Source organism: Hipposideros armiger, unplaced genomic scaffold (genome assembly GCF_001890085.2).
Source record: "Hipposideros armiger isolate ML-2016 unplaced genomic scaffold, ASM189008v1 scaffold_349, whole genome shotgun sequence".
NCBI classification, from domain to species: domain Eukaryota; kingdom Metazoa; phylum Chordata; class Mammalia; order Chiroptera; family Hipposideridae; genus Hipposideros; species Hipposideros armiger.
The window spans coordinates 235,171-261,783 of record NW_017731699.1 but is presented as its reverse complement, the minus strand read 5'-3'; the positions used below and the strand labels follow the sequence as shown (position 1 = coordinate 261,783).

General features: G+C 48.1%; 2 protein-coding genes across 4 annotated transcripts in view; one reads left to right on the top strand and one right to left on the bottom strand.

Moving 5' to 3' along the window:
• The window catches only part of TTF2 (transcription termination factor 2), a 39,288-nt gene extending 33,572 nt beyond the window's left edge, over nucleotides 1-5,716 (top strand). For 2 of the 3 annotated variants that reach the window (XM_019661471.1, XM_019661470.1), the window contains exons 20-23: nucleotides 194-344; nucleotides 1,098-1,180; nucleotides 2,458-2,532; nucleotides 5,305-5,716. In XM_019661471.1, the coding sequence (XP_019517016.1) occupies nucleotides 194-344; nucleotides 1,098-1,180; nucleotides 2,458-2,532; nucleotides 5,305-5,449 (454 nt within the window). In that variant the 3' untranslated portion in view covers nucleotides 5,450-5,716. Of the gene's footprint in view, nucleotides 1-193; nucleotides 345-1,097; nucleotides 1,181-1,664; nucleotides 1,865-2,457; nucleotides 2,533-5,304 lie in introns of all 3 variants that reach the window. The other variant, XR_002126125.1, reaches the window with a different exon arrangement.
• An 8,437-nt stretch (nucleotides 5,717-14,153) lies between these two features.
• Nucleotides 14,154-24,110, bottom strand: TRIM45 (tripartite motif containing 45). The gene is made up of 6 exons (XM_019661443.1): nucleotides 23,300-24,110; nucleotides 20,953-21,677; nucleotides 19,572-19,701; nucleotides 18,820-18,934; nucleotides 15,837-15,963; nucleotides 14,154-15,013 (listed from the first exon to the last, which is right to left on the bottom strand). Exons 1-6 carry the CDS (start codon nucleotides 23,785-23,787, stop codon nucleotides 14,865-14,867), a joined length of 1,734 nt encoding a protein of 577 aa, XP_019516988.1. The 5' UTR covers nucleotides 23,788-24,110; the 3' UTR covers nucleotides 14,154-14,864.
• Nucleotides 24,111-26,613: the final 2,503 nt, after the last annotated feature.

Genomic DNA, 26,613 nt, shown 5'->3' with positions numbered 1-26,613 from the left:
GATTTATTTATCCATATGATTTTAAAGCGAGACCTAAGCGTGTGCTTTTTCCCCTCAGGTAACAGAAGGCCTTTCCTCACCCACATTTGATAACTGCGTCTTAAGAATAGCAGCGGCATTCTGCCGCTCATCGGTGGATGAGTGTGTTTCATCTGTGTGGGGAGTCAGTTGTCTCTTTTATCCTTCCTTCCAGTGTCATTGTCTCTCAGTGGACCAGCATGCTGAAAGTTGTAGCATCGCACCTGAAGAGGCACAGAATGACGTTCGCCACCATCGATGGCTCTGTCAACCCCAAACAGAGAATGGACTTGGTGGAGGCTTTTAATCACTCCGGGGGCCCTCAGGTACGAGCCGGTCACGTCCGAGTTCTATAACTAAGAGCAAATTGTTCTTAGCCATACAGAGGGAATTCTGATACGGCAGCTCAATTTAAATGTCGTCACGGCTTTGATCCCTGCAGGTGTTTTTAATTTATTAGACATTTATGGGGTATGTATCCAAGTGTGCAGATTTCTCTAAAGAGAATAAACTGTGGGGTTCAGAGGGGAGGAAGAGCAGAACTGGTGAGGATCAAGGAAATCTTTGTGGAGGAGGCAAGCCTTGAGCACTAGGAGGGGTTTTGATACGAGGAAATATGGAGGGAAGTGGCAGAACAAAGGCATCTAATTATAGATAATAAATATTTGGAAAGCGGTGGTAGTGTGATAGGCAGGAGCATCGCAGCAGAGGGGGGGGCGGGCGTGCAGGCGCAGAGGCCGATGGGACAGGCAGACTCTGGTTAGAGGAAAGTTCACTGACTAACCACTCCCAGTGCGCTAGGATAGCGTTCCTACGTTTTGGCAGGCACACAGTTATGCCTTACGGTTGACTCACACACGCACACACACACGCACAATGTGAAGTGAGAATTTTCTCAGAGGTGAGGCATGAGAGAGAGCATCTGAACATTTCAGAACAGGGCATTGATGACAGCAGAGGGCGACTCAGCAGGAGCACATTGCTTATCTGTACTGATCTTGGACTTGACCCTGAGACAGAAGAAAAATGTGTTATGAGACCAAATCTGTATAAAGTTAATGGTGTTCTTTCTTCTGAAGGTTATGCTAATCTCTCTCTTGGCTGGAGGTGTTGGTCTAAACCTGATTGGAGGAAACCATCTTTTTCTTCTGGACATGCACTGGTAAAGATTCTGGATTTTTCTTGACTTGTCAAAATGTAGCAGGGAGACCAGCTGCCTCTGTGCTCACGTGTGTAGATACAGATCTAAACGAGGCTAGTTGACAACCCCGAATTCCTGAGCAAGCAAGGCTTCAGGTGACCACTTAAAATAGTCCATTCACTTTATTGTTAGTTTAACCTCTGTTTCCATGGAGACTGGGAGCAGGGCTTTTCCTCTTGGCTAAGAGCTACATCGCTCAGTCCTTCCTCTTCGAAATACCATACTTCAGATACATTTGTGAAGAAATCTCAACTCCAGAAAATAGGGCAAAGTGTTACTCCAAAAGAAAAGGCAAAGGCATTTTCTGATTACATCAGGAATAGACTTCACACATAGCCCTTGGCCTCACGTGTCGTGTTGGCACCAGAAACATAACAGCATCCTTCCTGGAAATAAGATAAATGAGTTAGTGTGTTGTTAGAAAGTCCCAATTTTTGGTTTTCAGACTCGGCCAATCAGGGATGGCTGCATGTTGTTCTAATGATCCTCCAGGCAGCCCAGAGGGTCACGAGCAGGCCAGCCTGTTGTTACCTCCTGGGAGAATGTGTGGGTCTTACTCGGGACACCTCTATATGTGTGAGGAAAGCAGACTGGGAATTACACTGTGTTCTGAAGTGGAGAAATGTTATCCAAGATTTTAACAAGGTAAGAAGAGAAAGGAGTGTGGAGTTGCTACTGAGAATACGAAGACGGAAACAAATTGCCTCCTTAGTTGAGTCACAGAATAAGAAAGTTGAAAAAGGTATTTGAGATCATGAGCCCGCTCTTGCGTTTCCGGGTAGCCATCTGAAGCGTAGGGGTTAACATTCAATGTCTTGTCCAAGGTCATCCAGCTAGTTAGTGACCAAACTTGGGTGCTGGTTTCACCTGTTACCTACAACTGGTGACAGTGCTGAGTGACTATTAGCAATCTGACCCCATTTTCTCATTAGAGGGCAAGAAGACATCTGACTGACCTTTCTGAGGCCAATGTAGCCTAGGACAGAGATTGCAGACTTTTTCTGTAAACATGTTGGTCCAGGTAGTAAATATTTTAGGCTCTGCAGGCTACATAGGTTTCTGTCATATTCTTTGTTGTGGGATTTTTGTATGCTTGTTTTTACAACCCTTTAAAAATGTAACAACCATTTTTAGCTCACCAGCCATATAAAAACAGGCCATGGGCTGGGTTTGCCTATGGGATTTGGCTAGTCGGCCTGGGATGTCAGAACCTTTGAGCTTTACCTTTCTTCTACCAGGAACCCGTCACTTGAAGATCAAGCTTGTGACCGAATTTACCGAGTGGGGCAGAAGAGAGATGTTGTCATCCACAAGTACGTAGCGGCCTCCCCGACCTAGGACCCTCCCCAGGCTCTGCTTCTGTGCAAGCATTCCCTGGGTAGTGTTTCAATCGAATGCAGGGTATTGGGTGAGCACCTTCCTAGTGATGCTCCCGGGGCACACCCTCCTTGGTACCGTAGCCCGGAAGGGAACACAGGCATTTGGGGTAACCTTGGCGTTGGTGCCTGCAAAAGAAGAGCAACCTTTTATAACAGGGAGCCTTATCTCAGTCAAGGCGGTCCACGAAAGGGCCCTTCTCTCTCCCCTCTCTCCTCTGTCTTTGCTTTTAACTTTTATTTTGACATACTTTCAGACATATAGACAAGAATGTAAGAATCTTTACAAGAATAATACCGGAATATTCCTGTATGCTGTGCATTTGTGCATGTGTGTGTAAACTTTTTTTCTGGGCCATTGGAGTTATTTACCCCTAACTAGTTCAGTGTGCATTTCCTGAAGATAAGGACTGTTCTATTTTGCCACTCGTTTCAGCGATGTTCTTCACAGCAAAAGAACATCGTAGACTCTGTGTAACGTTCAGTTGTCATGACTTGTCTCATTTTACCTGAAACAACACCCCAGTCTTTGTGTTTTATGACACTGGTGTTTTTGAAGTGCACAAGCCAGCAAATAATTTTGTAGAATGTCCCTCTGTTTGGGACCCTCCTCTCTTTAAAAACAACAAAACTGGCCTTAATGTTACAACCACTCTAGCTGTGGGCTTCTTTTTCTCCTTCTGTTCAGGGCCAGGTTTGCTGCAGAACTAGAAGTCGCTAACTGTCCTTACTTGCTTACCTCCCATTCGTTCCTCAACCTTTTATTTTTTCTTTTATTATTATTAGTTTTAGGTGTACAAAACAATGCAATAGTTATACTTTTCACCCCTCACAAAGTGACCACCTCCCTCTCCCAATCAACCCCAATATCGTACATATCTATCACAATTCCACCAACTTCACTCCCCGCACTGTACTCCACATCCCATAACTACATATATATCAAATCTTAGTTGACATACAGTGTTATTCAACAGCAGCTTCAGAAGCACAATGCAGTGGTCGAGCATTGTAAACAAAAATAGTCTTCGAGACAGAGGAAAAACTGATGGCTGCTAGATGGGAGAGGGTGGGGATGAGGGAGAAGGGGAAGGGACGAGACAACATGGATTGGTAACTACAGTATTGTCACAGGGATATGAAAGACAGCTTGGGGAGTATAACCAATGTTGTAAATATTTTTTAGGGGGTCAGATGGACTCATGTCTTGTTAGGGAGACCATGTCCCTTAACCTTTACAAACGGGCTCTCACCTCTGTTGCTCCATTAAAACTGCTCTTGGTAAGGGGCACCAAGGATTCCACAAGTTGCCAAATACAGCAATTCTGTTAGTTTTCCTGTCTTGAGCTCACTTTGTGTGCACCTCCTTTAAGAACCCTGTCTACTCCAGTAAGTCCAAAGTCTGTATCTTCAGTTCCAAGCTTCCTTAAACTGCAGACCTAGATATTCGAAACCCTGCTAAATGCCTGAATCAGGTGTCCACGTGCAAGCCATTTTTCATTCACTCGCCTCATTCAACTCATAAAACTGGTACCTAATGAACACTCGCTGTGTACCTGTTCCAGGGACTCAGAATGGCAGCAGCGAAGTCATTTTCCCCACCACCTCATATCTATTTACTCTTCTGTATTCCTTGTCTTTGTGAATATCTCATCAGAGACAGAAATAAGACTTCTCCCTCTTTCTCACTTTTCATCTACAAAGTCCATTAATTTTATTTCCTAAATGTTTCTGACAACCATCCCTTCCTTCCCAGCCCCACTGCACGTCCCTCTTTCAGATCTAAATTTCTTAGCATGACATGCAAAGCCACTCGTGACCTGGCCTCCGTGCACATCTCAGGTGTCTGCCATTGCAGTACAGCATGTTGAGTCCCTTTGACTTTTGCCCTGGCCAGACTGGATGAGCTGCTGTCCCTTCAGCGTACCGTGTTCTAAAGCTCAGCCATGGTTCTACACGCGTCCCATTCTGTGGGGTGCCCTCCCCACCCTTCCATCTGGCAAATGCTTGCTCACCCTCCAGTTCACACGTTGAGTTAAGTCTGCAATGGAGCCTTCCCAGAGCCTCCCAGACAGATGTCCTTTTACTCCTTTTGCACACTGGCCACTTTTCCCTGTAGCACTTTCCAGGTCATAGTCTTACTGTTGCTGTTTATTTTCACGTCTCTCTCTTGTATTCTTTTTGAGAGCAAGACTGTTCATCTCTCCATAACTCCACCTAGCACAGTACATGGCACACAGTGAATGCGTAAGCAGTACTTGGTGAATGAGTGAATGCATAACGACAGCGGCGTTTCCTCAGCTTGTAAAACCCGTTTTCAGTGTGAATTAGCCCAGAAAGAAGACACTGTATTTACACTAGTGAGCATCTACCTAGCAGAAACTTGCTGAGTCTCAGGGCCTTCTGGCCTTATCAGGGTGGAGCTTTTTCTGTGAAAGCTGGCTCTCTACACTTTGGAGAGGGATAATTTTGGCTTATTTTGCATTTCTCAATTACCTTAGCTTCAGAAAGAAAGAAAAAGTCAAGTCGAGTCACTTATCCTTTTAAATAGACATACATTTAGCGCAGGTTGTTTGGATCACCTAGACGTAGATTTCCTAACCAAACTTAAGAAAGCTAAAGAAAGGAGGAAATCTCACTCGCACAGAAGTTTGAATATGTTAAATATGCTGCTTTTGGTTTCTGATTGTTTGCTTGTCTATTTTGTAGATTTGTTTGTGAGGGAACAGTGGAAGAGAAGATCTTGCAGCTCCAAGAAAAAAAGAAAGATTTGGCCAAACAGGTTCTCTCAGGATCTGGGGAATCTGTCACCAAGCTCACCTTGGCTGACCTCAAAATCCTTTTTGGCATCTAACTTCCTGTTTCTAGGGCTCAGAATTGTGCCACTGTTGGTTTGTAGTAGGACCTGGGGAGAACTACCTAACCGTGGTCCTTTGGGCTGCCCTCGCATTCCATGTCACCGTCAAGCCGTATGCTCTCCTCATGACGAGGCATACTCTCGTCCCCGGAGTTGAGGATCAGTTATCATATTAACCAGTTGGTTAATCAGTCATGTTAATCAATCAATGTCACTTATTTAATGAGTGACATAAACCAATAAATTATGTCAGATAAAAGAAAATGCTTTAGTGTTAGATAATTTTGGAAAACATGGGGGACCCGACGTTATTACCTTCTCTAACACAGGCTCCATCCCATCTCTTCGTCTCTCCTGCCAGTGAGGCTGCTCCTATGACCTTCTCTTTGTGGGTTGAGCCGGGAGTGGACCTCTGCGGCCATTGCTCTGCAGTTGTCTCCATCCAGGCATTTCTTCCTCTTGGGTGTAAGATCAAGGAAGCGCTTTTTGCATAAACAAATGTTTAGTATTTGTATCATTGTGTCATTTAATAGCTGGTGTGTATCATTTAGTGTTACAGTATAATTTTGTATTGCTGTCATGTAATTTGATATTTGATCATTGTTACGGTATTTGCATTTTTACAAATGCACGGTATTTTTATTTAGTATTATTGTATCATTTAGCATTGGTATCATTGTCTAACCCAGGGGTTGGCAAACTGCTGCTCACAAGCCACATGTGGCTCTTTGGGTATGTTCCGTCTCAAAAGTTTGCTGACCCCTGGAAGAGCCAATCCTGTCCTTCACAACAATTTAAAAATTATTCGAGAGCCATAAATATATTTTTACATAGTCACCATTATGTGAATAATATTCTTTAAAAATTTTATAAATGAGGGCTGGCTGAGTGGCTGATGGTTAAGAGCTGGCTTGGGACGCCAGAGGGCCCCGGTTCGGATCCCACATATGAGGGCCAGTGACACTGCCCTCCACAGCTAAGATGCTGAACAACAGCTCAACCTGGAGCTGGGCTGCTGGGAGTCGCAGGCGGCCTAGGCTGCAACCCCTGCTGCAGTGGGCTGCCATGGGCTACCGTGTGTAGCCAGCAGCCGCCATGAGTGACCAGCAGCTGCAGTGAGTGGCCGTCCAGAAGCCGGCGACTGATCTGCCTCGCCCGGGAAGAGCGCAATGATGGTGCCAACTTGGGCCAGTGAAGCAACGTCCTCCACAACTAGACTGAAGAACAAAAGGACAGCAACTTGTCTGTTCCTCTTCCCCCAATTCCCCAGCACTGTTCCCATTCCCCGAATTCCCCAATAAAAATCTTAAAAAAAAAAAATTTATAAATGAAACTATGATAGCTTTGTTTTATTCTCATTTTCAATTTTACTTCAGAGGCTCGCGAGCTGCAGTTTGCTGACCCCCCGGCAGCTCTTCCATCTCAAAAGTTTGCCAACCCCTGGTCTAAGCTAATATGTGTTTGACATTGTAACAGAGACAATGTTGTGTGTTCACTAAACCCCATTTCCTTTCCTCCTGGGCACCCAGACTACATTTCCCAGTCGTCATTGCAGTTACCTGGGTCATTTTACTGAGTTCTGGTCAATGGAATGAGGAGAGAAGTGATGTAAGTCATTTTTTATCTGCCCTCAAAACTTTGCAAATGATTCTTCATGCTGTCATTTCCCTCATTGGTCCACTGGATGCAGAGGCACTGAGGGAAGACTGCAGGGCCCTAGAGAACTGTCAAGCCTCCAGATTAGGGATTCTTAACTGATTTTTTTGGCCATGGTCCCTCTTGGTAGACTCGGAAGCCTTGGTTCCTGAATGACTCTGGGAAAAGCCTTCCGCATATGTGCCTCTCTCCTCACCCCAGCTCACCCACATTGGACTAGGAAATGATCAAGAAATGATTTTTTGTTGTTAAGCCACTGAGATTTGGGGGTTGTTTGTATGGCATTTGGTACCCTGACTAATACAAACTCTTGAGGCTTTTATATTTGGGAAACTTCAGACTTCCTTCTTCCCATTAACAGTCATTACTAGAATGCTTACTCTGCTAATTTCTGCCAGAAAGCTTAGTTCTTTCTAGATGGAACTATTGCCCTCCTTTGAGTTCGGATTAGGAAACGAAACCCTGTGTTAACTGAGTCACAGTATGGGTGGAGGCACAGGAGCCTATTGAAGCAAAGATGCCCTCTGAGGCCAAGGTAGAAAGGCCTACCAAGGTCAAGACAGTATGACCTGGTGGGAAGAGCTCTGGTTAAGAACCTAGACTTAACCTTAGTTCCCGGTTAACCTTGGCTGGGGATGTAACCTTGAAAATACGAATTTCTGTACGCTTTGGTTTCCACATTTGTAAGGTGGGCATTGTTTTCAGAACTCGGCAGCTACAATGAGGTCCCCGATAAAATCAGGAAACGAAAGATGTAAAATTACCCTATGGGAATTATGCTATGAGATCAACACACCAGGGCAAAGATAAGTGTCACCTGAGAAGCAGTGGCTTCCAGGACAGCAAGAATGTATAAACCCCACCTCTGCCATTTGCTGATTGTCTGATATTAGGCTGGTTTCAGATTCCCCGAGCATCTCCATTCTTTTATCTGTAAGATGTGTGGATTAGCATGTATCTCATTGTGCTCCACTGGGAATTCAGTAACAAATACACAACGGTAAAAGCCGCTTGACTAGATAGACAGATCGGGTATGTCAGTCAGCAGGCATGTCAGTTAGATGACACTGTCCGTTCCAAGCACTGTTTGGGAGAGAGGCAGTGTGAACTTTGAAATTCAAGTATTCTTGCTTTTCGTTTGGATATGGATGCAGGGATTATAACCTACAGTCTTCAGCTATTCAGAGCCCAGTGACAAGTGTTATCTACCATAAGATTCCCTCTGGTATCTTCACCAGTTTCTCTAGTGTTTCTTGTTCTGATTCTGAGCTAGCAAAGCCGCTTAATTATGTCTTGAGTAGGTGTTCCTATAACAGTGAGATGCTATTGATGTGAGGTGGATGCAGCAAAAGTTGGAACACTGTCCCAATGGGATAGAAGGTATCAAACACACATCCTTAAATCCCAGCCCTGGGGTGGAGATTTCTCATGGATTAATAGAAGTAGCACTCTGGTGACCATCTCAGGCTCGTGTTCATTTTAGTTACTGGGAGTCAGTTTCTTAAGGTCTGGGCATGACAAGGTGGGTCTTTGGACCCTCACACAATGGGCAACATCCCACAAAGTGGTGCTCTAATGGAGGTGCTGGCCAGTGTCAGCCAGCCTTCTGTGTGACATCACCATTGCCAGGTTTCCTTTTCAGATCTGCCTGCCTATCTCAGCTGACTGGGCAAGGACGAAATGAGGCAATAAGTGCTTTATAAGCCGTGGAGTGCCATGCCGATGCTAGTGTTATTGCTGTGGGACCAGGTCTGTGAAGAAGAAGAAAACAGCCGCGTGGGTGCAGCTGGAAGAACCAGATGGTGAACGTTGCTGAGCACCCAGTTTACAAGGCATCTGATGTGACAAAACTGCCTACGTGCAAGGATTCTAGTTTGACTTTTCTTTAGCAGTGTTGACCAGAAAAGGGCATTCCTTGTGCCTGCTATGGCTGGATGGGACCCTGGGTCCTTTATAAACCCCGCCCAGGACGCCTGTTGTCAGGCAGCCAGTAGGAACAGCGGTAGGCAGAACGGCACCTTTGTGGGACGACCCATTTCTCCAGCAATCATGATTTGGGATGGCTGTGTAGGAACACCGGTTTGTTTCCTCCCTCTGATTGTCTCTGTGGCCCAACAAAGTGACGTGCAGCAGGACTCAAAGGTGACACCAGATTGTCCTGTGCGAATAGGATAAGCATAGAGACTCCAGCACTCAGTGTGGCTTCTGGTTGTATGAAACCTTGATGCCTACCCTGATGCCTTGAGAGAGCTGGGTTTACAAAGTAGGATATTGGACTGCTATTTACTATGTAGCTTCTAGAGCCCTAGGAAAAGGCAGAAACAATTAAAAAGCATACCTGCAGGCCCAGAGAGAATTGCAATAGGAAGTTAGAATTTCCAGACATATAACCTAAATGAAAGTGTCTTCATAAATGAAAATGAAATTAGGGCCCATTATGGTACAAAGTACCACAGGAGCCGGTAGCTAGGGGATGGAGATGGGGATGAGAACAGCCTAACTCATAGGGAAGGAAGGGGGGAGATAGATATGCACCAACACAGCGTCTTTACTCACTGGAGTCCTTTTTACCCAGAATCCTTAGCTGAATCTTAGTGTAGGCAGAGATTACATATGAAAGGGAAGATGGGGAGAATACTTTTACTGCTTAAATATTTATACATTAATTCAAAAACTTATATTAAATGTGCCAGGTATTGCTGGGTACTGAAAATAGAAAGGTAAACAAAACCGGAAACAATCCCTGTCCTCCTAAGGCTTACAGTGTAGGAGGGACACAAGTATTAATCAGATCATCGTGTGTGACTGTGATGAGTGGTCCAGTGGAGAGGTACGTGGAGCTGAGAGGGCTAAGAACAGGGATGTGACCTAGTTAGGGCAGAATTCTCTGAAGAAGTGATGAAGGAGTTGAAATCAATATGTAGAAGCCAACAGGGGCCGGCCGAGTGGCGTGATGGTTAAGAGCTCGCTTGGGATGCCAGAGGGCCCCGGTTCGGATCCCACATATGAGGGCCAGTAACACTGCCCTCCACAGCTAAGATGCTGAACAACAGCTCAACCTGGAGCTGGGCTGTCTATGAGTCGCCGGCGACGGCGTGGGCTGCAGTCCCTGTGGCAGTGGATTGCCATGGGCTACCGTGTGTGGCCAGCAGCCAGCGTGAGCGGCCAGCAGCCGCTGTGAGCGGCTGTCCAGAAGCTGGCGACTGATGTGCCTCGCCCGGGAAGAGCACAATGAAGGTGCCAACTTGGGCCAGTGAAGCAACATCCTCCACAACTAGATTGAAGAACAAAACGACAGCAACTTGTCTGTTCCCCTTTCCCCAATTCCCCAGCACTGTTCCCATCCCCCCAATTCCCCAATAAAAAATCTTAAAAAAAAAAAAAAGTTATAAAAAAAAATATGTAGAAGCCAACAAAACCAAGAGTGAAATGCATCTTCCTATATTCTGCTTTTAATTAGCATTCAGCTTCACCCATCCACCTCTTTACTGAGACACACCTAACACGAGTGTACATCCTCTGGAGTACAGCTGAGTGACTGTTGCGTTTTAGACATTCGGGAATGGGTGGGCTGACCGGTATACGCGTATGTTTGTCATCCAAGAAGCCAAGGTGTTTATCCTGTTACAACATCCCAGAGGATGGAGGCTGTGATTGTGGTTCTTTTTGCTTACCTGTGAACTCCAGAGATGTAGCTTACCTCGTGCTACTCTGTCGTGGCGATGCTTTAGTGCTCACGACTCACAGATGATTTGTGAAGCAATTTGTGACAGTGGGGCAATTGCTAAACCCTCAAAACTTCTTTTTTTCCTCACCTTGGAGTCTTGGGTTCTGCAGATTACTCTGACTTTGCCAGGTCTTTCAGCTGGCAGGACGGTTGAATTAAATCGAGTTTAGAGTGCACCAGAGGGCAGGCCAAGGAACAGGGCCACCCCCACCCCTGCCCCCACCACCACCACTTGCACCACCACCCGCACAGACTTTCTTAATGTTTGTAATGGAATTGTTACATTAATGTTGCTTGAAGGCCAAGCATTTGCCAAAACCTAGATGTCTTATAGACATTTTCTGTTGCAATATAATTTCATCTACAATAGTGTTATCCAATTATCAAAGTCTTTTTCCAACTGAAATAAATGATAAGCTTTTTATCCTCAGTTCTGAAATCTGATTATTAAAAGACATGTGGGGGAAAAATGATGTAATACAACCAGCTTCTTCATGGCAAGCAATTCCCTTGATGTCTGAGGTAACTGGAAAATTCAAGGCTGGTCCCTAAGGTGCATTTAATTTATCCAACAGGTTTGAGAGAAGGCCAAGATTTTTTTCCAAGTGGCATTTGGTTAAACAACAAATATTGGAGTTTGAGGGAAGGTAAGTCTGGCTTGCAGAAACATACTAAGGAGATCCAGACTAAAAATTCTACCAAGTAGATCTTTATTCATTCAACAGAATATCGATGAAGCCTCTAGTATATGCCAGGAACTGTTCTACACGGGGACAATATAGTTAATAGATGTCAAACCTCTGCCTTCCTGGAGCTTAGTTTGGTTTGAGAGGACAGACAATAAACAAACGGAACAACATGGTAGATGGTGACGAAGCCGAGTAAGGGTGATAAGGAGTTTGGGTGGGAGTAGCGGGGCGGGGTGGGGAGCCGGACGGTGTTGCTGTTTTACAGGGTATTTAGTTAGGGACCTCTCCAGTGAGACATGTGACATGGGAGCAGAAGCCTGGGGAAAATGAGTGAACTGTGTAGGTATCTGTGAGAAGGCCATAGACAGAGAGGACTTGGGGATTTTGAGGAGCCCCAGGCACGTCAGTTTGGCTAGAATAGTGTGATTGGGGAGATGGGTAGGAAATGAGAGAAGAGCAGGGATCCAGGTGACACAGGGTCTTACATGCTGATGTAAAGACTGGCTTTGTCCTGAGTAAGATGGGAGGCCATTGGAAGGTGTTAAGCAGAAGAGTGACGTGATCTGAGGTGGTTTTTTTTTTTTTAATTTTATTGGGGTGACAATGGTTTGTAAAATTACATAGGTTTCAAGTGTACAATTCTATAATACAACATCTATATATCACATTGTGTGCTCACCATCCAGAGTCAGTTCTCCTTCCATCACCGTATGTTTGACCGCCTTTTACCATCCCCCCCACCCTTACCCTCTGGTAACCACTAAACTGTTGTCTGTATCGATGGGTTTTTGTGTGTTTGTCTTCTTCCTTTGCTGCGGTGTTTTCAAAGGACCCCTCTGACTGGTGAGTGGAGAAGAGAACACAGGAGGGGAAGGGTGGACGCAGAGAGACAAGTTAGAAGGCAGACTCCAGGTGCGGAGTCTTGATTTCTGAGGCCGGCCGGGGTGGTAGCCGTGGAGGTGAGAGCAGAGCCCCGCAGGTGTGCTTTGCAGGGATGGCTGACAGGATCCGCCAATGGATTGGATGTGGTGCATGAGAGGGGAGTCCAGGATGTTCCCCAGACTTGACTCCAGCACCTGTAAGGGTGGTTTGGACTTCCCTTAGGAGATGGAGAAGGCTGCAGAAGAAATAGTTTGGTGGCACAGGCAGGTGGACAGTGAGAGTTGAAAATTGCGAGTTGTTTGGACATTTTATTTTATTATTTTTTATTTATTTATTTTTTATTGGTTTACAGTGTGTTTTCTCCAGGACCCATCAGCTCAAAGTCAGGTTGTTGTCTTCAATCTAGTTGTGGAGGGCGCAGCTCACTGGCCCATTTGGGAATCGAACCAGCAACCTTGTTCAAAGCACATGCCCTAACCAACTGAGCCACCCGGCCGCCCTCTGTTTGGGCATTTTAAATTTGAGATGCCTGTGATATACTCAAGTGGAGCTGTTAAATCAAGTATTGGATATAATCCTTTGGGATTTGGAGCTGGAGATAAATTTGGGAGTCATCAGTATATAAATGGTATTTAAAGTCACAAGAGGATGGGATCATCTACACCAGGGGTCGGCAAACTGTAGCTCGCGAGCCACATGCGGCTCTTTGGGGACGTACATGTGGCTCTGAAGCAAAATTGAAAATGAAAATAAAATATCATAGTTTCATTTATAAAATTTTTAAAGGATATTATTCACATAATGGTGATTTCATTTGTTTTATGGCTCTCAAATAATTTTTAAATTGTTGTGACGGACAGGATTAGCTCTTCTGTCTCAAAAGTTTGCCGATCCCTGATCTACGAACTGGGAAGAAACAGTAATGCAAGAACTGATCCTTGGGGCTCTGCAATGTGCAGAGACTGGAGAGAGAGGTGAAGAGGAACTGGCAAAGAAGACAGAAGGAAAAGTCAATGAGATAGAAGAAGAGTGATGCCACAAAAACCGAAAAGCGAATGTTTCATGGGAGGGGAATGTGATCAGCTGTGTCCTTCCTCCCCCAGGAGTTCTCTGTAGAGCAGCGGTTCTCAACCTTCCTAATGCCGCGACCCCTTAATACAGTTCCTCATGTTGTGGTGACCCCCAACCATAAAATTATTTTCGTTGCTACTCTATAACTGTAATTTTGCTACTGTTATGAATTGTAAATATCTTTTTGTTTTCCGATGGTCTTAGGCGACCCCTGTGAAAGGGTCGTTCAACCCCCAAAGGGGTCGCAACCCACAGGTTGAGAACCGCTGCTGTAGAGTCTTAACAGCTAGGCAGCCATGCTCTAGGAGTCAGAGCTTCTAGTTAACTTCCTAGTGTACAGACAAACATGAAGAGTACTCTGAAAAACAAACAGCGGGGCAGCCAGTTAGCTCAGGTGGCTAGAGTGCACGCTTATAACCAAGGTTGCTGGTTCGATCCCCCCAGGGGCCACTGAGCTGCGCCCCCCACAACTAGATTGAAACAACTACCTGACTTGGAGCTGATGGGTTCTGGAAAAACACACTGTTCCCCAATAAAGTCCTTTTTTTTTTTTTTTTTTTTTTTTTTTTTAGCTGAGCCATCCTGCTACCTATTGGCAGCTCAGCGGCTGCTCAGCTCGGGCTGGACTCGAACCGCTGTTGCTCAGAGCTCAAACTCTTGAGCGAGCTCTTAACCAACTGAGCCACTCGGTCGGCCCTTAAAGTCCTTTGTTTTTTATTTTTATTTTTTAATTTTTCAAAGAGCATTGAGAGATGTGAGGAGGATGAGGGTACCTCGATTACCTGGCGTGAGATGAACTGCAGTGAATTTCTGAGCTTCTATTTCAACATCATTCCCCTTCATTGACCTACTCCTTGTGCGCCCTTACCAAATAGTATTCTAGGCTCTGGGGGGCGGTATAAGGTGAACATGGCACAGAGTGGGGAGAGGGGGGCCTCCACCTAAACAGCAAGATCACAGTATAATCCATGTAAAGTGTGCTAGTGAAAAGTGGACATGATAGAGGGGTTTTTATTTCTGAGGAAAATACCTAACATGCAGCTCAGGGAGAAATCAAAAAGGTTAATTATCAAAAAGGAGCCAGACTGCTCCCGTGATCTCTGTTTCAGCGGCACAAGTACCTCCATACCTGTACAAGGCAGCAGGCGGCCTCCCCTGGTGGAGAAAACACTGTCAACCGATCGTCAAGAGAAAGAATCCAGGGGTGGTCTCTCGGGCTCAGCTGTCCGCACAGTGAATGACTCACAAAAATTACTTGAACCCGAGAGTACAGCTAAGGCACTTTGTTTTTAATTCTGTCAGTTTCTTGAAGATTAATCGGGGTCTGGGGTCCTCTGGGAATCTGAGGCTGTGCTGGCTGCAGCTTCATAGGCTGGCCCAGGACACGTCAGAGCGCCACGGTCCTGAGCAGACTCCTTGCTGTGCTCGGCCCACCCGTCCACGTACATTCCGACTTCTCGGTAAACTTCCCACAGCATGACCAGTGGGGACGACCTGGGTGGCCTCTGTGTCCGTGGCCGCAGCCTAGGTACCCACCTGCGTGGTACACAGAAGAGGGAAAAGCACCATCAGCAGTTATCGTGGAAACAACCTCTGGCACCATTCTGACTCACCGATGTGAGAACATCTAACACAAAACCTGGCAAGAGGAACAGGCTACCGGACGCCTCTGCAGTTAGGAGGATGCCCAGGACTGATGACAGCAAATCAATTAAGGTTAGCTGCAGTTCTGAGAAGTGTGTTATTTTAACACCCTGGTAACAAGGAGATGAACTGGTTTGGACTTTTAACTGAAATAAAAGAGTTAGAGAAGGGAAAATAAAAAAGAAGGTAGATCCTGAAAGGTTTACACCCAAGGGTGCGAAACCCTGTCTTAAGGCCTCCTTTAGAGCAAGCAAGGACACAACAGAGTAGTTGGAAAAAATTAGATCTCTTGCCTGAGCTGAGAGAAGAGCCTGACCTGGTTCAGGTGGTTTAATCATCCGCTCCCCCATCCGTGCCTTGTTTGGAACGTCTTTAACCTTTTAAAAGGAACTGGATGGGTTAACGTTTTTTATACTGCCAGGATGCTGGGAAAGGTAGAGACGGAAACCGAGTAACTGGGGAGACACCCAGGGCTCGTGGGACTGGGGACCTGGATCAAAACTACAAGAGCCCAGAACTTTGAAGCTTGCTATTTCAATTTTCAGAACAACAAAGAAGCTGTAAACAGGGCTTTTAGAACTGTGATGTTTATATGCACAGGCCATGTTCTAGAAGCAAAGCCTGAGTCTGAACACCCTGAACCTAGTGGCTGTGTGCTGCTCGGAGACAGGCCCAGCGGGGAAGGACTTTGGAGAGCGCCTGGCCCCCCTCTCACCTGGCATGGTGCCTCCACAGGCACAGCGAGCAGTTTTCTGGCCTCCACTGGAGCAGAACGTGCAGCAGTGAAACACGCCCGGGTGTGAGCGGTGCCTTTTCCTCACGGTCACGGTGAATGGTGAGCCCTTCAGTGTTCAGACCAAGAGCAAAGAACAGCGCCTTATGAGTCAACAGGGACGTGTTGAGCATCACAGGTGCTAAACGGAGGGACAGTCACAGTGCCTGCTCTTAGAGGGACATGGACAGCAGTGGGGGCACAGAGGCTGGGGGCGAATAACCAGCTGGGTGCTTGGCTGGGTGGGCCGGAGACATGCAGTGCCAGTCAGGGAGTCGGTGCTGCCCGCTGGCACGGGGGCCACCTGATAACACTCGTAAACCCAACCTGCTCTCATGTCACTGACTTCCGCTTCTGTCTTCTCCGTTCTTGAGGAATCTTGGGTAATTGGTAGAGCATCTTAACCACCAGGCTAGGACGTCCTGTGGTCCTTACTCCAGTTTCTCAGACACACATATTCCCCTTGCGCTGAGCTACCTCCTTCCTTTCCACCCGTTTACCCAGCCACTTACTCTGGGATGGTGAAGGGATGTGCACGGGAGAAAGGTTAAGGGTGTGTGGTTAATAAGTCTCCCATTAGAAACTCTCCTACCTGCCCCCTTTCCTTCAAGGAGAACTTCCCTTCTCCAATTCCTAACCTTCGTTAAACAATACGTGTCCCTGTGTAAGACCCATGCAGTCTGCGAAAGGCAAGTCCGGCACCTCAGAAGGCTTCCAAATGTTAAATCTCCTTTAAAGAGTTTACAGACTATCCTAAAAACAACTTGGAGTTCACAGAAGTGGGGTCAGGTTCTGATTTTGCCATGCAGGTACTGTGCATTCGAAAAAGTTTGGTTTCTCAGTCTAAATACATGAGGATCTCTGCGCCTGAATGGTTTGGAAGAAAAGTGAAACAATTATGCGAACACCTCGCCCACTCCAGGGGGTGCAGTTAGGCAACAAGTGGCTCAGAATCTGAGTCTTCCTGGAGCCCAGACCATAAGCCTAATACCGTGTTTCCCCGAAAATAAGACCTAACCGGAAAATAAGCCCTAGCATGATTTTTCAGGATGCTCGTAATATAAGCCCTACCCCAAAATAAGCCCCAGTTAAGATCATCAGCCAGACATGACTGTTTGAATAAATGTGGATTTTTGTACATGAATAAATGAATAAATGTAGATTGTTGGAGCAAAAATTACTATAAGACCCGGTCTTATTTTCGGGGAAACACGGTATATCACAACACTGGGTATTTTGTCCCTGTCAGTGTTGATTTCTGGTTGCAGGAAACCTCTGGCTACTCAAACGTCACAGATTCTGCTGAACATGTTGAGTATGACCTGATTTTTAAAAATTCAGTCTAACCAGAAAGGGTTGTACTTGTCTGTGGCGGTGGTGTCGTAAGCATGGTAACAGAAAAGCATATAGGTAAACAGTAGGGGGCTGCACGGGCAGGTGGGTGGGCAGGTCGATGGCGGGGCAATTGAAGGAAGAGGGCGTAACTCGCCCAGTTGTGTCCCAGGACGCCCACTGTGTCATAGTCCGAACAACGCTGGAAAACCCTGAGCTAGGTTCTGTTTTTTTTTTTAAAGATTTTTATTGGGGAATTGGGGGGATGGGAACAGTGCTGGGGAATTGGGGGAAGGGAAACAGACAAGTTGCTGTCTTTTTGTTCTTCAGGCTAGTTGTGGAGGACGTTGCTTCACTGGCCCAAGTTGGCACCATCATTGCACTCCTCCTGGGCGAGGCAGGTCAGTCGCCAGCTTCTGGATGGCCGCTCACAGCAGCTGCTGGCCGCTCACGCTGGCTGCTGGCTACACACAGTAGCCCATGGCAACCCACTGCAGCAGGGGCTGCGGCCTACACTGTCGCTGGCGACTCACGGGCAGCCCAGCTCCAGGTTGAGCTGTTGTTCAGCTTTTAGCTGTAGAGGGCAGTGTCACTGGCCCTCATGTGGGATCCGAACCGGGGCCTTCTGGCATCCCAAGCCAGCTCTTAACCAACGCGCCACTCGGCCGGCCCTAGGTTCTATTTTTTGAATGTGTATTTTTGTCTGCTGGTAGACTGCCCCCTGTGATTAAGGCATCTTTTCCAAATTAAGAATTCCAACGAGTCAACTGGGAGAACGATAAAATACAAGTGCAACTGCCAGGAGGTGAAATAGAGTCAGAGAGCTCTAGTGGCCAGCAGCATCCTCTAGTAAGAATAAGAGTTGCCAAATCTGGGCCATTTCTTTGTGTGTGTGTGTGTGAGTTTTTCACGAATGCCTTATTTTATTTATTTATTTATTATTATTATTTTTTAATTGGGAAACTGGGGGAGGGGAACAGTTTTGGGAAATTGGGGAAGGGGACCAGCCAAGTTGTTGTTCTTTAAGCTTAGTTGTGGAGGCTGCCCATCGGCAGCTCGTGGCCTCTAAGCTCAAGGTGCTATGTTACAATCTTAGTTGTGGGTGGGTGTAGCCCCCATCCCATGCGGGAGTTGAACCGGCAGTCTTGTTGTTAAGAGCACATGCTCTATCCACTGAGCCATCCGGGCGGCAGCTCAGCTCAAGGTGCTGAGTTCAGTCTCAGTTGCGGGCGGGCACAGCCCACCATCGAACAGGCAATCTTGTTAGGAGCATGTGCTCTCACCAGCTGAGCCATCCTGCCACCTGTAGGCAGCTCAGCGGCAGCTCAGCTCAGGTGCAGCGTCACCGGCCCATGTGGGAATCAAACCGGCGGCCCTGTTGCTCAGAGCTCGTGTTCTTAAGCCAACTCTTAACCAACTGAGCCACTCGGCCGGCCCCTGGGCCATTTCTAAAGTGAAGGGAAGGAAGAAAGAAGAGAATCCCATTCAGTCCCTGTATACAGCTGACCCCATGAGAAACATCTCCACATCCTGAGGTGTCGGAACCCGGGGGGCCAGTGGGAGGGGCTCAGGGAAGCACAGGCACAGGTCTTACCTGCACGTGCTGTTCCTTGACGCAGACCAGAACAGTGTAGACGCCAGGCTCCTTGGGGGTGTAGGAGACGTAGTACGTCCCGTCCTTGTTATCTTGCACCGTCGTTCTCACTGGGCTGCACGGAGATGAGAGTTCAGAGAAGCCATTCACTGTCACAATCCTGCCCCAGCTGCCCACATTCTGAGGACGTAAACTCGACACCATTAAATGCAATCTTAATTTTAAATTCAATCTCAAGCAGATGCTTCTTCTACTTCTCGGAAATTAATTTCACAACAGAAGGGAAGCAACTTAAATGCTAATTTAATCCGATGTACAGATGACTTCCCCAAAAAACGTTACTGTGTTCTTCGACCAGCTTCCATCGTCCCCTCCTTCTCGCTGTCCTCCCACCTCCCTCCTCTAGTACCAGGGTCATAATTCTACGTCTAGCACAGTTTAGTAGCCAAGTGGGGCTGAATTTTGAGAAGGGCCCCATTCGGTCTAATATAGAATATTTTTCAGTCTTTTCAAAGCTTGGGGTGAAGACAATCTGAGGGGCAGATCAGACCTTTGGGAAAAAATTGAATATAGGCATAAAACCCACGTGAGAAAACACATCTGGTCCAGCTGGTCCGATCACACTTTTAATAGCATCGCGGGGAAGCAGGCGGTAACTGCAGCAGTTCACATCCACTGTTATTGCAAAGGACCTCAAGGGTCCAGTTTCATCACCGCTTTTTACCAAGCACACCTGACTGTGTGGTACAAACCTGTCTTTCTTATCGTTAGGGACCACGGTGACGCGAATGTCGTCTCCTCCCCTGCCCATGCTCTCTCCCGCTGCGTCCTTGCAGAACAGGGTGAAAGAGGCGGTCTGTTTCTCCCGGGCTTTTTGGAGATCTGCAGACGATAAACACAGCCCTCACCTCGAAGGCCAGCTGCAGCGACTGCGCCCAGAGCAGGTGCCATCTTGCTTTTTCTCTTTAGAACAGGAGGCTGTGCTTCCTGTTTACTGTGATCGCCCTGCTCCCTTGCTTTTCTCCTCCCGTCTGTCTCCCTGAGCTTGCCTCTGGGAAGCCCTCTTCGTGAGCCTGGTTGTCTCAGCCAGCAGCTGCTCTTGGATCACACAGGATCCTGGACCTGCACTTCAGCCCTAAGGGAGCTCTGAAAAGACTCAGGATTGACCTCAGTAATTAGAGAAGAGAGCCTCTAGACCCTGTGAGAGAGGCTGGTCAACCCCACCCTACCCTCTCTGAGCACAGATCCTGCTGGATAGATGGGGGTACAGCTGACCAGCTCAGACCCTTCGTGCTGTGAGGACCTCTGCAGAGTGGCAGCTCCTGCCAGGATGCTGGGGGTTACTCAGTAGCTACAGCCTAGTCCAGCAGTCACACGAAACAGGGCTTCTTAGCCTGTTCGAGGGCTCATGAACTACTTACTGTGAGGTCTACGGAGAGGTGTATGGTCTAAGGATCTGAAATTGTATGCCTAAGAGAGCGGGTGTTCCTTGGGGGGAGATCGTTCTCAGAGGGATCTGAGACCTCCAGTTACCAATGCCTGTGCCAGAGTTGGGAGGACTCTAGGATACAATCTTCCTGTCAGGCAGGACTGGTCGGTGAAATACATGTTTGTATAATATGCTTCCTTTAGGAATAGAACACTGTGGTCAAATGAAATGGTTTCCCCCCCTACTGAATGACACGCCTGCCATATTCTTTTAAATGGCCGTAATATGTGGCCTGCACGAGCCAAAATGGGCACAGAAGAGAGTACAGCACGGTCTTCTCTTCGGAACTTGGTCCAGGCCGTCTGGGGCCTCCCAGGCTCCCTCTTGAGCACCCGGGGTTTTGCCTAGCCCTGCAGTCTGCTGTTAGCCTCTGGGCACTGTCTCTGCTTTCTCATCGGATAGAAACAGCTCCTTGGCAGTGACTACACTTCTCAGCTTCACCCCTGTAAGGGACAGTAACTATCCTGACCAGAGAAATCGGAAAAGGGCAAGGGAGGGGTCACTGTCCTTTACTTGAGATCGCTGTCTCTCTCCTTTGGTAAGCTGGTCAGTAGGAGCTCTTCCTAGCTGAAAAAGCCACACATCTTTACACACTGTGTCCCTGTCTGCTGTCCCCTCACCTCCAACAGGCAGCACCTTCCTACCTTCTCCTTGAAGGACGCACTTGGCCGGGTCGACCTCTTGGGTGCTGATGGCCCCATAGACTTCATAGCCACGGCACCGGCCTGCTTTCTCCCGAGGGGAGAAGCGTATCCTGTCGTTGACGCCGGGACGGGCGCTGTACCCGACCTGGTTCAGCTTGGTGAGCCGCTCCACCACCACCCCCTTGGTGATGAGGATCTCCAGGTCCGAGCCACTGGTCAGCAGGTGCTCAGTGAACTCCACTCCAGTCCGCATGTCCGCCAGCAGCTGTTCCAGCTGTGCCTTCTGCAGCTGCAGGGCGTTCTCTTTCTGGACCTGGATATCTTCCAGCTGCTTCAGCAGCCTGTCCCGATGCTCCTCGATGGCCTTGATGTAGCCCTCCGAGAATGTTCGGACATCGGCTGCCACGGCCTCCACTCGCTCCTGGAGGGCCCTGTGTGTCTCTCTGATCTGGGCCAGGGCTCCCTCCAGGGCCTCCACGTGGGGCTGGGTGCCTCTGAGGAGCTCCCGTACGGAGTCCCCGTGCTTGTGGATCACATTGCTGGTGAAGTCACAGGGGTGCTCGCGGTGTTCCCCCACCACGCAGTCCCGGCACACGGGCCGGTCACACAGCTCACAGAACAGCCTGAGCTCCTCCGCAGGGTGAGCAGGACACAGGATGGCTTTCCCTATCCGGCTGTAGCCCTTCAGGTCCACCATGGTGTGGTGAGCTGTTTTCTTCTGCCGCCTAGGGGCAAGCGGAGTCAGGAACAGGAAATTAGGGAACCATTCTGGTTGGGAAACGTCCGGCCTTTTCAGAGCATGGGCTCTGAAGTCAAACCCAAGTTCAGTTCTCCTTGCGCTAACCTCTTACTAACTACATGATCCTCTGTGATTCCAGTTCCTCACCTGTACAGTGGGGACAGTACCTACCTGCAGGGGCTGTTGAACAGAATAAATGATAGTAAACTAGGGTTCCCTGGCTTAGGACATGACTTTGCAAAAGGTTGCAACACTAAGGCCACCTCCTAGAACTTTTCCCCAATGAGTTCATTTGGCAAGTTTAGACAAGAGCCACAGCCTACTGCTCCAGCGAGCTAGAGGTAAGAGCAAGGTGAAAACCCAGCACCAAGAGCAATCTGTGCCACATGGCACGGCAGTCAACCCCAGGCAACTGAAAAGCAGCTAGCTGGCCCCGACAAAAAGTCTCCCTCAGCTTTCATCTAAGGTTTGGGTAGAGCATTTCCTTTGGCCTGTGTCTACATCACCCAGAGCAGCAAGCTAGAAATGTCCCCAACAAGAGTCATCAACAGTATTAGAGTGAAATGGTCAGTAGAATCAAAGCTCTTTTTAATTCCTCCTTTCTGTAGCCTTTTAGAGATTCAGGGGAATCCCTAGGAACTCCCGGTGACTGTTACAGCAACTTGAAGCTTATATGTCTGTTCTGGTACCAGAAGAGTGGCTGATGAGAAGACAGGGGCAGCTGTTTAGCTGGCAGCGAGGCAGTGACAATTACCAGTTAAAAACAGACTGAAGACTACTAACTTGTTCTGTTGGAGAGGCCAGAGAAAAACGGAAGGCAGGACTTAAAAAAATTACTGAAGGCTAATCCTAGAACTTTGGCCATTTTGTATTCTGATGTCCTGGAATGGGGAAGAGGGCTGAGAAGAAACAAAGAGAACTTCAGATGACAAACTATGCACCAAATGCCACAAAAGACACAATCTGCACCCCAGTGAGCACCAAGTCCCCAAGGAACTAGGGTACAAGGCAAAGGCTGAGGTGGGGGCCTGCCAGTCAGCCCCTCACACTGGTGCTGTACACTGGTACACGGGAAGGCCGCATGGGTTAGAAAGAGCACAGAATGCAGTAAGATCTGGATTTAAAATTTGATTCTGTTACACACTACTTATCAAGTGTGAGACTGCGGCAAATTACATATTACTGTGCTTATTTCCTCAAATAATAAATAGGGGTGAAAACAGTGCCTACTTTCCTATAAAAGGTGCAAGGATCAAATGAGATTGAGGCAGGGGTAATGCTATTCTATTCATTCTCCTGCTTCTTCAGCATCTAGTACAATTATTCACTATACAAACGATTGATGATCCAAGATCGCTGTGAGTGTGCTTTGTAAACTGGAAAGGACTAGGCAAACCTTCGGTGCTGTTATTACTATGGTATTATATAAGGCATCAGGAGTTAACTACCATTCTAGAGTATTCGCGATCACATCCTAGTTTAGTCTTTGACCTTCCGTGGCATTTGAGAAAGCTTTCCTTTCCATCTGCTCCCCAAGGGATTTCTCTGTCTCGACCCTTCTTTGTACTCTGCTTCTAAGCCACACCAGGTGGGGTATCCCATCGTTACCTATGAGCCTGGCAGCAGAAGTGGCAGAGATTGGCTTTGCAGATCTGACACCTCTTCTCCACTTCCCTGTCGCCGCACAGGTCACACACCAGGCCCTGGCTTTCCCCAGGCAGGCTCTCCAGCATCACATCATTCATGGCCAGGTGGTCTATGGTTAAAGCCTTCACTCCACCCGTGGGCAGGTCCACCTGAGCGTCACACACCGGACACAGGATGCCGATCTGCGGCTGCAGGCTCTGTGCCTCGAGTTCCTGGAATATTGGCCCCTCAGAACTTGTGTCAGAGTCTCCCCCTCGGATGTCCACTACTGAGAAGGGTTCCAGCTGCTCCAGACACGTGGTGCAAACTGTGTGCAAACATGGCAAGAGCCTGGGGGCTTTGAACAGCCCCATGCACGAAGGGCAGTGCGTCTTGCCTGAGTTCCCAAGGGCAGTCCCACTGGGGAGTTTGCCCACGAAGCCCAGCGGCGGCTTTCTCTTTTCTGACATAGTCCCCACGTTTGTACCCAGTATCAGAAGAGGCCCCGGGCAGTTCTACAATGACGTCGTAGGTGATTAAGCCCACCCAAAGAGAAGGTTTCCAGAACTTGGACAGAGACCATGAGGACTCTCTCTTCAGCAAATCAAAGGGCAAGGGGGAAAAAGAGGATTCCTCAAAGGAACCACCCACAGATCTGCCCAGGAGCGCCCGCTCCTGGCCACAGCATCCCATACCAGACACGACCACACCCTCCTCGGCCCCCAACCCCTCCCAGAAGCGTTTCCAGGTCCAGGTTCCAGCTATTCCTGTTGCCACCTCCTGGACCCCTGCACCTCTCACGCCCTCCACTACCACCCCCCCCTCCGCCCGCCCCACTGGCCCCGCGCCCGACACGCGACAAGCGCCCCCTCGTCCCCCCGTGATGAGGTAGGAGGGCCTCCCGCTCCTTCCCTCGACCCGGCCCTTCGGGAGGGTACGCGGCAGGAGAGAACGCTGCGAGTCCCCGCCGAGTCCTCGGTTGCCAGCGCCTCCCCAGGTCTCGGCCCTAAAAGCCGAAAGGCTCCAGCCGCACCAATCCCAGCCCAGGTGCCCAAGCGAGCCCAATCGCCGCCCGAGAGGGGCGGGCCTCGCCGCTGGGCCCTCCAGAGTGACACCACCAGCATCCAATAAGCTCTGGAAATCCCGCATCGCCCGTCCACTCAGGCTGGGAGGGGGGGGGAACCAAAGTAAGGGCTGGACGTGGGGCTCGCTGGGAGGGAAAGAACCAGGCGGAGAGTGAGCGGCATAGTATAGTCAGCGTCACCATTTTACGAGGACTGTCCCTCTCCTTATCTCTGTGGCGACCCGAGAGGCCAGAGGACTACTTATAAAGCCGCGCTGATGCCTCGGGGACGACCTCCTTCCCGCCCTCGGATTGGGCCCACGAACCCAGACCGGGCTCTCCCATTCGTGGGTGGCGCTGTCAGTTGGCCCGAGCTCAGCCCACGGCATGCTGGGAATTGTCTCCCAGTTTATTAGCTCTGGAAGGCCGCAGGCTTAGCGTGTTGGCCACGGGACTTAGGCGGCTCGTCCGCTCGTGGCATTTCCCGGGGCTATGGGCCCCTGAGGGCCTGTTTCTGGGCCCCTTTGAACCGAGGGCCGCCATGGAGACCTTCGTTTGGCCAGAATCAGGGAGCTCCCGATTCCCTGGGGTTGGAGAAGCCGCTGTTTCACCCAACGGGGCAAGGGGTGCAGATGACCTCATGGGTTGTCACCCAGAACTCGACAGTTATACGTAACAGAAACGGAGCAGGTTTGTCCCGCCGTTTTTATCAGTGAATCAAGGAGGGCCCGTGACTGGTCACAATGGGCTGGTGGCAGATGTCAAGGAGGGAACACATTGGGCCCCGTTTATAATGTATGTCTCCTTTTTCAAGCGTTTTTCCCAGGAGTTTCCTGGTTCGGCTTGGGATCCCAAATTTCAGAAATGGTACCACTTAGCTCCTAACCCTACACTGTTCTCATTATCTCCAGCTGCTTACTCCTGTCTGCTGTGCTCGATTTTCTCACCGCTTGCTTTGTTCATAACCTTCCCTACTTGATTCGGACCCAGTGGGCAGCTGCTTCATTGATGCCTTCCTAATCCATTTCATACTATAGGCACGGTGCCTATAGCCTGAGCTTTAAAAAATAAAGAAATCTGAAAAAAAAAAACACAACAACCCAAAACTTGTCGACCGCCACATATGAAAAACGATTTACAAAAAAGGTTAACCATTTCCAAAATACATTGATATGTTTAGACATTTCCAAAATACATGTGTCAATGAGTCAAATGCCACTTTTATATAAAAATCACATGGGGTTTCCAAAAGTCAGCATGCCTGCAAAGGTCTTAAACTAGTCCTTACCTCGAGTTCTCCAGCTTGTCCTCTCCACACGGGCCCTCGTTCAGAATCTGCCTTATCCACTCCAGTGTGCTGGGATGAGTGACAAGAACTGTGCAGGCCTGGGCTTGCTATATATTCTTGCTCTGCACTTGACCTCAGCCCTCCCTGATGCTCGGTGATGCCTTGTTTCATCTCATTCATGCTCTCATGTTTCCCGTGGTAAGTGTTCCAAGCTTCTCCTGTTTAAAAAGTGCTTTATAATTTACACGTGTGTTATCTCATTTACTCTTTTAACAACTCCTCAAAGAAGTCTGGTGGCCAGCCTAAGGTAATACACCTGAGACTTGAACCCAGCCTTATGAGGCCATGTAACATTCTACCCCAACCACCTCTATCCTTTCCTTTCCCAGCTTCTTAAGCATCTCAGCAGGCTTTGTTTAAATGTGTTTGAGATAAAGCATCTCAGCCTTTAATTGAGTGAGAAAAGCAAGGCTACCTGGAGAACTCCCCCACTTTCTAATTAAAACCTGATTCATCACATCTCTCATACCCCTCCTGACGGCCTTTCTTCTATTCCAATGTTAACCCCTCAAGACCATTGCTTTTTAATCCCAACATTTCCTGCCTCCTCAAAACCTTACTGCTTCTACATTTTCGATCAGTCCTTTACTACAATAGTATGCTCTTCTGCCAAGAATTATGATCAAGTCCTAAAGGGGACAAATTCCTTTTGTGACTCTCAGCACTACATTCTTGAAGGAGTAGTCTTGCGCTCTAGAGCTTTCATCATTATCCTCCCATTCATTATCACCATCACCACCCATTTTTTCCCTCTCCCAAATAAACTAACTTTTGACTCCTCTTTCCTATGGAAACCTCTTTTTTTTTTTTTTTTTTTAGCTGAGCCATCCTGCTACCTGTTGGCAGCTCAGTGGCTGCTCAGCTCGGGCTGGACTCGAACCGCTG